At 43.3% G+C, this 12,662-nt stretch overlaps 1 protein-coding gene across 5 annotated transcripts in view; it reads left to right on the top strand.

Moving 5' to 3' along the window:
* The window catches only part of LOC119962941 (probable phospholipid-transporting ATPase VD), a 363,410-nt gene that overhangs the window by 318,666 nt on the left and 32,082 nt on the right, over window positions 1-12,662 (top strand). For all 5 annotated transcript variants that reach the window (XM_038791265.1, XM_038791266.1, XM_038791263.1 and 2 more), the window contains 2 exons: window positions 2,226-2,529; window positions 8,446-8,522. In XM_038791265.1, the coding sequence (XP_038647193.1) occupies window positions 2,226-2,529; window positions 8,446-8,522 (381 nt within the window). The remainder of the gene's footprint in view (window positions 1-2,225; window positions 2,530-8,445; window positions 8,523-12,662) is intronic.

Below are 12,662 nucleotides of genomic sequence, written 5' to 3'. Positions count from 1 at the left end.
CTAATACAATTAAAAATGTGCTTAATTTTATTACACCGGATAAACCATAAGCAACTCTTTTTGTTTTGATTTGTATTTGCCTTTACTTTGAGTAATGAATCAAAGTTGATTGAATGTAGCCAACAATCCAATATGTTTGGCTCCTGTACATGTGGTGATCTGTTTTTCCAAAAGAGTTTAACCATTGTTTACAGTCAAAAATTAAATGAATTGCAAATGTAATTCTGTCTTTGAAGCAAGATAGTGACAATATGTGCCCAAACCACACTGATTGACATGATTATTTGCTCTGAACTTTTTCTGATTTGGCACAATATAGCTAATAATAACCTTTATAATTTGGAGAAAGTTCTGAATTTGCTTCCAGGAAACGAAGGATGGAAATTTTACTTAATGTGAAAAAGCATCATGTTTTAACTGGTTTTAATGATGATACATGGTACTTTTAAAACCTGAACTTTTAATTTGAATTTCTGATCCTCGCTCTTGATGGCTCTCACGGCACGGTAGCATAGTGGTTAGCACCGTTGCTTCACAGCGCTAGGGTCCCAGGTTCGATTCCGGGCTTGGGTCACTCTGTGCAGAGTCTGCACGTTCTCCCCGTATCTTCACGGGTTTCCTCTGGGTGCTCCGGTTTCTTCCCACAAGTTCTGAAAGACGGGCTTGTTAGGTGAATTGGACATTCTGAATTCTCTCTCAGTGTACCCGAACAGGCGGCGGAGTGTAGTCACTAGGGGATTTTCACAGTAACTTTATTGCAGTGTTAATGTAAGTCTAATTGTGACATTAATAAAGATCACTATATCTCAGTCTGGCATATCACTGGTGTGGCTGAGTTGTTTGAAAATGCCATGATAATTTTCAAGTGCAGAGTAGGGCAACCTCTGGTGGTAAGGACTGAGATGTACTGTGAAGCTGCCTTCTAACAGCCCTCTCTTGGTCTGCTTTGAATCTTTGCATAATATTTGTATACTATATATATCGGTTCTGCCCTTCAACCAACTCCTGTTTTCTACTTGAGCACTTGACAGATTATTCCATTTATTTTCTTGTCTTATTTTTATGCTTTTTCTTCTCCCTCCCTTTTATTCTGTTCCTTTATAAATGTAGTTGCCTTCAATATCTTACAGTCCTGATAAAGAGCCCAAATCTGAAATATTGACTTATCTTTTATCTCCATTGATGCTACTTGACATGCTGATTGCCACCAGCATTTTCAGTTTGTTTTCCACCTATTGTAATTCCTTTCTGTCTGCTGTTCACATTCTCCTGTTTCCATGTGTTTAATAGTCTTGTAAAGAAAAGCAGAATTAACTATCATTGTAATTTTTAAAAAGTTAAATAAAATGTATATGATGTATAATAATTAGAATGCTGCTAGCTTTAAAATTGAATACAAGATATGTTGATTCTCACTTACAGACATTGCTTTGATAGTTCTACAATTCATGTTCACCATCATGTAAAATATTTAAAAGGAATGTGCATCTTCTTGAATTTTCACTAAATGTTATTGGTGGTGTATATCTACACTTATCATTGTCACTTAGTCATGTCTAGGTTCACTGTCTGTGTGGTGTTGACACATTCTCCCCGTGTCTGCGTGGGTTTCATCCCCACTACCCAAAGATGTGCAGGTTAGATGGATTGGCCATGCTAAATTGCCCCTTAATTGGAAAATAAAATTATTGGGTACTCTAAATTTATTTTCAAAAAGAAATGTCCTTGCGTTGCACTGTGTATCTTTTTCATTGTTAAGTGGATGTGACTATTGCTCGAACAATCATAACTTGTTGCCCAGTACATATGTTCTTATGTTTGTGCCAGCCCATGTAGACGTCTTGAGCAGGGTGGTCATGGCAGAACCACATTGAGCATTGGTGAGTTAGAGGCTAGTCATTCCGATACCCAGAGTTGGTGCAAGGGAACGTTTGATCAGTATATCAATCACCAATTTTATTTGTTCTCCTGGCTCTTTAGCCAACACCCAAAATTTTCTTGTCTCACCCCACACAACCAATTTTGGTGCTTGGTTATTATCAAGTGACAGTCAAAGGACTCCATGTGATCTTGGAACCTATCCTACATCAAAGTCTTTCCCTTGTGTCTCATCCCGTTCCAAAACAGAATACCTTGATTTTGTATAGCATTCCTGTCAAATGTCCTAATGAGATTTTTTGTTCCAAAATTTCCAGGACTTTGCTCATCTGTTCTTTTCATTACAGGAAGCATGTGAAGACTTGATTAATAAGATTATGGCAGAAATCACAGAGCAGACCACTGCTAAAAGGAGCACTTGCGATGTCAGCGTTCATCCTATCTCCTTAACTAGTGGGGCCAAGCCTCCTATTGGTCTGGTGATTGATGGAAAAACCTTAGAATTTGTGCTGCATGAAAGTCTGCAAGATAGATTTCTGGAACTTACTAAAAAATGCCGTGCAGTTATATGCTGCAGATCAACACCATTGCAGAAGAGCAAAATCGTCCATTTAGTGCGTGATAAGCTGAAAGTCATGACTCTAGCAATAGGTAAATAAGTAACATGGAGTTCCCCTGAGTAGTCTTTATTAAGTAACTTTGTTATAATGGCAGTTCTTAAAAATATATATAAATGGCAACATATTTGCTGGATACACTTCTGCATGATTTGACCTGTGCAATGTTAAATGTAAAATTTCCATATTTTAATATCTCTGATAAATCATAGGACCAAGCACTTCCCCATTGGGAGTAAGGAAAGAGTCACACTTTTCTCCTCTTGCTGTCTCCCTCTACATAACAAAACTTAAAATCCATTCTGAATAGCATATTACTGACGTGCTATTAACATTGATACAGTTACATGCAGTTGTACTTACAACATTGGAGCAGGCTATTCAGCCCAATTGCTCCATGCTGGTGGTTAGCTAGTGGTTATTTTTCACAAGAGTTTCCTCCCACCCTCCATCTAACTCCATCCACATATTCTTCTATTCATTTTTTTCCTTGTGTAGTTAGGCTTCCCTTAAAAGCTATGCTAGTTGCCTCAACAACTGGAGTAGCTTTCACATCTACTCATAGGTATGTCATGTATGACTAAAGATATAGCATTCTGCTACCTTCTTTATTTAAAGAATCTATGGAGTTAATTTTCAAGCATTTCAGCTGTGGAAATAGGGCAGCAGCATCCCAAAATAGTGCACAATGATCTATTACCCTGAGTCACTTCATCTCTGGACACAGCCCCACCATTCTGATGCTCATGACACTGGCCCCTCAAAGTGTCCTGGACCTCCCAGCAGGACACTTTGTTGGCCAGCTGGCTGAAATCTGCTCATTGGGAAATATGTGAATTTTTATTTTAATAAAATCAAGAGTATGATTTAAAGGGAGTGTTACTCGATAGTTACAAATGTTGACCGTCCTGGAAGACTTCTACTTATTTAGGCTTTTTACCTCCAGATATATTTGTTCTTAAAGGGCTACTGGGTGGAATCCTGCTTATCATTTACTTTGTTACGCAGACACTAAGGAGATGCTAAATGAGAAGCTTCAGATTTTATTGGCTTGGCTTGGATTCCTTAGTATTCACTGCAATTAAACTGATTGGACGCTATCTTTTATTTGTAGTCTCCCGCTTCCATTGTTAGTTAATCATTTCAATAAAACTGGTGCCCAGTAAATAAATCTTTGTTTCCCTTGTGCATAAGTGTGCATGTTTTCATAACAGATCAAAAGAAATGGGAAGAAATTTTAGCATTGTCTCCAGAATGAGACTTTTTTTGATTTTCTTTTTAATGAAATGTCCATTTTTAAGATATTCTCCATTGAACTTCCAAGCATTTTTTAAGACAGAAGGGTCCACAGGTAGTTTTCTCCCTGGTCACTACCAATCTTATGCGGCAGGGTAGCACAGTGGTTAGAACTGTTGCTTCACAGCGCCAGGGTCTCAGGTTCGATTCCTGGCTTAGGTCACGGTCTGTGCAGAGTCTGCACGTTCTCTCTCTGTCTGCGTGAGTTTCCTCCGGGTGTTCTGATTTCCTCCCACAAGTGCCGAAAGACATGCCATTAGGTAATTTGGGCATTCTGAATTCTCCCTCTGTGTACCCGAGCAGGCGCCGGAATGTGGCGACGAGTGGCTTTTCACAGTAACTTCTTTGCAGTGCTAATGAGCCTACTTGTGACAATAAAGAATATTATTATTATTGCTTCAGGCCAATGACTTTTGATCAGAATGATGAAAAGTAATTGACCTGAAACATTAGCTGTTTCTCTCTTCACAGATGTTGCTAAGTATCTCCAGCATTTTCTGTTTTTATTTAATATTTCCAGCATCTGCAGTATTTTGCTTTGTACAAACAATATTGGTGTGCTAACATCTGTGGGGAGGTGTGCAAGAGCAATTTATTACTCACTTCTTCTATTTCTTAACCAGACAGCAGCTGGCAACTTTTTCACCACCTTAGAGTCAGCCTCATGGTGATAGGACAAAACTCTTAAACGTCACAGCTTGTTACATGAGATATCTGTTATCTATTCTGGGGAATACGTTCTGTGCTGAAAAGATTGTGCAGTTGCTTAAGATCCTTTTTTGAGTAAATATTTTTACATAAACTTCTATTTGCAGCTCTCCTGAGACACAATCCTTAAAGTTCCCTGCGTAATTCAACAGACAAGGAGCAATCTAGTGGAGGAGCGCCAATTTGGATGGGATGAGCACTGATCTGTCCCAGGGAAATTGGAATGTAAGATTATCAGGCAAAACTGCAATGGAATACTGGGCTCCCTTTAAAAAGAAAGTTTAGGTATAGCCCAATTTAGGTTGATAGTGCAAGTGTGACCAGGCTAAATACAGGGGGCTGAATTCTCCGCCGTGGGGATGCTCCGTTTTGCCGGCATCCCGCGAGTTTCCCGACGTCATGGAGCTGCCCCACGATGGGAAACCCCATTGACAAGCTGGCGAAATGGAGCATCCTTCTGGCATGCTGTACCAGAAATCTGGCACGGCGGGATGGAGAAACCTGCCCAGGAAGTTCAGAAGGCAAGTGTAAATGAAAAGTGGTGAGGGAGTAAGAGAAAAGAATGGCAGCTAACATAAAATCATTCCAAAGTTTCTATAGGCATATAAATAGTAAAGGAGTACTAAGAGTAGGTGTGGGAAAAATTTGGGACTGAAAAATGGATCGATGCATGGAGGCTGAAGGCATGGCTGGGGTACTAGATGAACATTTTGCATCTGTCTTTACTACGCAAGACGATACTGCCATAGCCATTGTGAGAGAGGAGGTTGTTAAGACACCATTGGGCTAAATATTGATAACAGTGTAGTATAAGAAAGGCTGGATTTACTTAAAGTTGATAAGTCACCAGCCTCAGATGGGATGCATCCAAGGATGCTGAGGAAAGCAAGGGTGAAAGTTGCGGGTATATTGGCCAAAATCCTCCAATCCTCCTTAGAGAAGTGGTGTTGCCAGAGTACTGGAAAATTGCAAATGTTACACCCTTATTCAAAAAAAAACAGGAATTGGAGGCCTGTCACAGTGGGATAATGTTTGGAAACAATAATCCAAGCAGAATTAACAGTCCTTTGAATGTCTGTGGATTGATTAAAGAAAGCCAGCACAGATTTGGTACTGCGGATTCTGGAATCTGAAACAAAAGCACAAAATGCTGGACAATCTCTGCAGGTCTGACAGCATCTGTGGAGCAAGAACGAAGCTAACTTTTTGAAGACTGTTTAACAAAACTATTTTTGTCAAAGCTTGATAAATGCAAATACTAACTTCTTAGATTTTTTTTTGATGAGATAACAGAGGGGGTTGACGAGGACATTGTATTTGATGTGGTCTATGAACTTCCAAAAAGTATTTGATAAAGTGCCATATAATGGACTTGCCATTCATCCCTCCCTCCCCTGGAATTGTTGAGAGATGAAGGAACAGAAAGAAGATGGACCAGCTTCTTTTGCAATGATCAATAATAATAGCATTTTGGTAGGATGAACAAGGAGAGGCAATAAAACGGGTTCCCAAGCTGTCGGTCACAACCCCTGTGTTTTTTGTTGCAAGCACCAAAGCAGTAATTGCAACTTGAGTAGAGACTCTGGTAGGACAGTCTTAGTATCAATGACGAGGCTCTATTACATATGCCACACGATTTTTAGTTCTGAGGCCTCATCAGAATTTTCAAAATGGTTGCAGACGAAACCATCAGTTCCTGCTTAAACCAATTTCCCTGCTCGCCTACCCCTCCTTGCCCTCTCTTTTCCTACCACCCACCCCACTCAACAATTCTCGTTCACTCTCACTCTGGGTTACACTAATTTCCAAGCTTTAAATGGTGTCACAGTAAGGAAAAGATTTGGGAAGCACTGCAGTAAAGGATATAATTCTGAAGAGAGTGCAGGAACAGAGTCACCCGTCCACAAATCAGTGAACCTAGCAGTGCAGATTGAGGATGAGGTTAAAAAAGCATGTGGCATTGTGGGTTTTGAAACTAGAGGCATAGAGCATAAATTGAAGTTATGGTTGACCTTTATAAAACATTGTTTGACCGCAACTGGAATATTCTGTCCAGTTCTGGGTACAGCACTTGAGGAAAGATATCAAAGCAATAGCAAGGGTGAAGAAACAAAATGGAATTCTGATTCCAGGATGAGTGACTCCAGTTACATGGATAGATTGGAGAAACAGAAGCTATTCTTGTTCTAGAAAAGAAGATTGAGAAGAGATTTGATAAAGGTGTTCAAAATTGTGAGTGATCCAGTTGGAGTTGTTTGGGAGAAACTGTTCCCATTGCTGGGAGGTTTGATAATGGGAGGACACAGATTTCAGGTAATTGATAAAAGAACTATGGGGAAACATTTCTCACTCAAGTGTGCGGTTGGGATCTAGAATGCACTACTTGGGAGCGTTGTTGAGGCAGATTCAATCGTGGTTTTCAAAAGGGAATTGGATAACCAACTGAAGAGAAAGTCATTGTAGGTCTATGGGGAAAGGGGTGGTTGTGGTGGGGGAGGGGGGCTGGGATCTGCTGTGCATGGAACTAGTTGAGTTCTTGCTGAGAGCTGACACCGATAAGTTGGGCTGAATGACAACCTCCTGTACTTTAACTATTCTATCTATGATTCCATCTGCGTCTAGTGGATCTTTGAAATGGCTGAAAGAAGAAGGAAAAGAAAATAGATGGGCCAGCTTATTTTCTAATGACCAGTAATTATATTTTGATGAACAGAATAGTTGTTTAATTCATTTGTATGAAACAGTAGAATATCTGGAGGCCTTCTATTGGTTACCATTGTTGTGTACTTTGATGGCTTTAGATTTGCTTTGTGTATAAAGATTTTCACTATTTGGTCTACTTATCTGAGGAAGGATGTTCTTGCTATATAGGGAATGCAGCAAAGGTTTACTAGACTAATTTCATAGAATCCCTACAATGCAGAAGGAGGCCATTTGACTCATTGAGTCTGCACCAACCCTCCGAACGAGCACGCAACCTAGGCCCACTACCCCGCCCTATCCCCTTAAACTTACACATTGATCATGGCCAATCCAGCTAACCTGCACATCTTTGGACATAGGGGGATTTATGGGATGGTGGGACTGACCTATGAGGAGAGATTGAGTCAGTTAGAATTATATTCATTGGAGTTTAGAATAATGACTGTGAAACTCATAGAAACTTTTAAAATTCTAACATGATTAGACATGGTAGATGCAGGAAGGATGTCACCAATAGCAGGGGAGTCCAGAACCAGGAGTCACAGTCTAAAAATATGGGGTAAACCATTTAGGACTAAGATGAGGAGAAAACTCTTCACCCAAAGAGTGGTAAGCCTGTGGAATGCTCTACCGCAGAAAGCAGTTGAAGCCAAAGCATTGTATGTTTTCAAGAAGGATATAGCTCCTGGGAATAAATGGATCAAAGAATTATGGGGGAAAGTGGAAGCAGGTTACTGATCTGGATGATCAGCCATGATCATAATGAATGGCAGAGCAGGCTCGAAGGCCTACTCTTATTTTCTATCCTGCATTTGCGCTTAACTATATTTGTACCCACTACATTTTCTCTGCTTTTCTCTTCAGAGCAGAGACTCATACTGGAATCTTCTCCAAGAGTACTGACAATCCTCTGACATATCTTACCTTGACTAATTTTTCCTCCTCTTCGGCCCAGTGCCCCACTGTTGAAAATGGACCAAACTTCTAACTGACTTGCTTAATGACACACCATGCAATATATTGTTGTATACTTTAATCTTCTGAACTAGTAATGTTTTTAAGAAAGATATGTTCAAGCATGTGAAAACACGCCTTTGTTTCCAATTGTAACATGTCATGACAAATGCTGGCTCGTTTTTCCCTCTCCAAATAAATAGGTCTGTTTATGAAAAGTGCTTGTTAAACTTATTGAATTTGTTTTCACTCTTGTTTTAACTTAAACCTGTCTTGATTTTCAATGTAGGTGATGGTGCCAATGATGTTAGCATGATTCAGGTTGCTGATGTTGGAATAGGAATTTCTGGTCAAGAAGGGATGCAGGTAAAGTTACAACAATATGTGTGTATACAGCTGAAAGTAAATATGCAACATGTACACCAAGGATTCTTCACAATTTTAGAGTGGTGTTTATTTTAATGATACAGTGAATATATGTGTGTGTGTGTGTATATACTTTAATAATGTAACTATGGCACATTGCAAAGACTACAAGTGTTCCACTTAGTTGCTTTGAAAACTTTGTTAATTTTTACAAACAATTATTTAACCACTCCATTTCCATGCCAGGATAATTGATTGGAATTCACATCCTGTTGCCTGTAAATTTTTTAATTAATTAAATAAGAAAATGCAACATCTTTTTTCTCTAATATTTGTTTATATTTTGCCACAAATTGCACACTCAATACATTCATGACTTTGAATTATGTTAGCAATATTTGGATTATAATTAATTGATTGATATTTATTGTCACATGTACCGAAGTACAATGAAAAGTATTGTTCTGCCAAGGGAATGTACACAGGATGTACATAGTAGACAAAAAAAGAATAATCGGCAGAGTACATTGACAAATGGTACATCGACAAATAGTGATTAGTTACAGTGCGGAACAAGGGCCAAACAAGAGCAGCATAGGGCTTCGTGAATAGTGTTCTTACAGGAACAGATCAGTCCAAGGGAGAGTCATTGAGGAGTCTGATAGCTGTGGAGAAGAAGCTGATCCTATGACTGGATGTGACTTTTGTATCTTCTGCCTGATGGAAGGGTCTAGAAGAGGGCAAAGCCTGCATGTGAGGAGTCTCTGACAATGCTGTTTGTCTTCCTGAGACAGTGGGTAGTCCAGATGGAATCAATGGGGGTTCACACAATTTGTAAAAGACAGCAAAGGACGACATAATAGCACAGTGGTTAGCACCGTTGCACAGCGCTAGGGTCCTAGGTTCGATTCCCGGCTTGGGTCACTGTCTGTGCAGTGTCAGCACGTTCTCCGTGTCCGTGTCTGCGTGGGTTTCCTCTGGGTGCTCCGGTTTCCTCCCACAAGTCCCGAAAGATGTGCTGTTAGGTAATTTGGGCATTCTGAATTCTCCCAAACAGACTGTGTTTGGGACAATGTGACGACATGGGGTTTTTGACAGTAACTTCACTGCAGTGTTAATGTAAGCCTACTTGTGAGAATAAAGATTATTATAATTCAGTTTTTTGCCAGATGGAGGTCAACAACCCAAATGCTGCAGAAAGGAATATCAGCCTGTTCTTTTTGCTTTCCTTCTGAAAACATAAAGGGGTGGGGGGGGGGGGGGGGGGCGCTCCCAGTACATATGAAATTGAATGTTGATCAAGATAAAGTTTTAAATGTTGTCCCTCTTGCGGTAAGCCATTAAAGGCCATAGTCAAGCAAACATATAAGCAATATATATGTTACATTCTGTTATGACCTCAGTAGAGACCAGCAACATGTTTTCCTTTAGATCCAAAAATGAAGGTATTTAGTTAAAAGAATGAAACCAAAATGTTCATGGTTTAAATCAAAATATTTTACTGTACAAAAATCAAAGAACATTAATACTACATTCTACCTCAAATATCTGTTACGTTAAAGGTATTAAAAGTACACTTAACTCAGTTACTTATAATCTATACCGACCTTCAGTCCACTTCCTTTCTACACCCACAGATATTTACCAAATTTGGATGATTAATGACTTGGCCTGAATACCATTTCAACAATTCATATAAGGGTTGAAATTTCTTAGGTCATCCACTTGCTGCTGTCAAGGTTGTCCCTCCAAATCTCTTCCATCCACCCGTTCAAAATGCTCTCTCTCTTTCTCTCTCTTTCTCTCTCTTTCTCTCTCTCTCTCTCCCTGCCTCCCTCCCTTTCATTCTCCCTCCCTCCCTCCCTTTCATTCTCCCTCCCTCCCTCCCTTTCATTCTCCCTCCCTCTCTTTCTTTCTCCCTTTCTTTCTCCCTCCCTCCCTTTTTTCTCTCCCCTTCCACCCTCCCTTTTTTCCTCCCTCCCTCCTTTTCTTTCTCCCTTCCTCCCTCTCTCCTTCCCTTCCTCTCTCCCTCCCTCCCTTTCTTTCTCCCTCCCTCCCTTTCACCCTTTTTTCCTCCCTTTCTTTCTCCCTCCCCCTCCCTTTCTTCCTCTCTCCCTCCCTCCCTTCCTTTCTCTCTCCCTCCCTTCCTTTTTCTCTCTCTCCCTCCCTCCATTCTTTCCTCTCTCCCTTCCTTCCTCTGTTCCTCTCTCCCTTTGTTCCTCTCTCCCTTTGTTCCTCTCTCCCTTTGTTCCTCTCTCCTTTTGTTCCTCTCTCCCTTTGTTCCTCTCTCCTTTTGTTCCTCTCTCCCTTTGTTCCTCTCTCCCTTTGTTCCTCTCTCCCTTTGTTCCTCTCTCCCTCTGTTCCTCTTTCCCTCTGTTCCTCTTTCCCTCTGTTCCTCTCTCCCTCTGTTCCTCTCTCCCTCTGTTCCTCTCTCCCTCTGTTCCTCTCCCCCTTTGTCCCTCTCCCCCTGTGTCCTTTTGTCCCTCTCTCCCTTTGTCCCTCTCCCCCTTTGTCCCTCTCTCCCTTTGTCCCTCTCTCCCTTTGTCCCTCTCTCCCTTTGTCCCTCTCTCCCTTTGTCCCTCTCTCCCTTTGGCCCTCTCTCCCTTTGGCCCTCTCTCCCTTTGGCCCTCTCTCCCTTTGGCCCTCTCTCCCTTTGGCCCTCTCTCCCTTTGGCCCTCTCTCCCTTTGGCCCTCTCTCCCTTTGGCCCTCTCTCCCTTTGGCCCTCTCTCCCTTTGTCCCGCTCTCCCTTTGTCCCGCTCTCCCTTTGTCCCTCTCCCCCTTTGTCCCTCTCCCCCTTTGTCCCTCTCCCCCTTTGTCCCTCTCCCCCTTTGTCCCTCTCCCCCTTTGTCCCTCTCCCCCTTTGTCCCTCTCCCCCTTTGTCCCTCTCCCCCTTTGTCCCTCTCCCCCTTTGTCCCTCTCCCCCTTTGTCCCTCTCCCCCTTCGTCCCTCTCCCCCTTCGTCCCTCTCCCCCTTCGTCCCTCTCTCCCTTCGTCCCTCTCTCCCTTCGTCCCTCTCTCCCTTCGTCCCTCTCTCCCTTCGTCCCTCTCTCCCTTCGCCCCACTCTCCCTTCGCCCCACTCTCCCTTCGCCCCACTCTCCCTTCGCCCCTCTCTCCCTTCGCCCCTCTCTCCCTTCGCCCCTCTCTCCCTTCGCCCCTCTCTCCCTTCGCCCCTCTCTCCCTTCGCCCCTCTCTCCCTTCGCCCCTCTCTCCCTTCGTCCCTCTCTCCCTTCGTCCCTCTCTCCCTTCGTCCCTCTCTCCCTTCGTCCCTCTCTCCCTTCGTCCCTCTCTCCCTTCGTCTCGCCCTCCCTTCGTCTCGCCCTCCCTTACTCTCGCCCTCCCTTACTCTCGCCCTCCCTTACTCTCGCCCTCCCTTACTCTCGCCCTCCCTTACTCTCGCCCTCCCTTACTCTCGCCCTCCCTTACTCTCGCCCTCCCTTACTCTCGCCCTCCCCTTACTCTCGCCCTCCCTTACTCTCGCCCTCCCTTACTCTCGCCCTCCCTTACTCTCGCCCTCCCTTACTCTCGCCCTCCCTTACTCTCGCCCTCCCTTACTCTCGCCCTCCCTTACTCTCGCCCTCCCTTACTCTCGCCCTCCCTTACTCTCGCCCTCCCTTACTCTCGCCCTCCCTTACTCTCGCCCTCCCTTACTCTCGCCCTCCCTTACTCTCGCCCCTCCCTCTACGTCTCGCGCCCTCCCTTACCTCTCGCCCTCCCTTACTACTGCCCTCCCTTACTGACTCGGCCCTCACCTTATCTAGCCTCCTTTACTCTCGCCCTCCCTTCCTCTCGCCCTCCCTTACTCTCGCCCTCCCTTACTCTCGCCCTCCCTTACCTCTCGCCCTCCCTTACTCTCGCCCTCCCTTACTCTCGCCCTCCTTACTCTCGCCCCTCCCTTACTCTCGCCCTACCCTTACTCTCGCCCTCCCTTACTCTCGCCCTCCCTTACTCTCGCCCTCCCTTACTCTCGCCCTCCCTTACTCTCGCCCTCCCTTACTCTCGCCACTCCATTACTCTCGCCCTCCCTTACTCTCGCCCTCCCTACTCTCGCCCTCCCTTACTCTCGCCCTCCCTTACTCTCGCCCTCCCTTACTCCTCCCTCCCTTACTCTCGCCCTCCCTTACTCTCGCCCTACCTTACTC

Source organism: Scyliorhinus canicula, chromosome 3 (genome assembly GCF_902713615.1).
Source record: "Scyliorhinus canicula chromosome 3, sScyCan1.1, whole genome shotgun sequence".
Classification (NCBI taxonomy): Eukaryota; Metazoa; Chordata; class Chondrichthyes; order Carcharhiniformes; family Scyliorhinidae; genus Scyliorhinus; species Scyliorhinus canicula.
The sequence above is the reverse complement of the archived record's forward strand: the minus strand, read 5'-3'. Positions and strand labels throughout refer to the sequence as shown.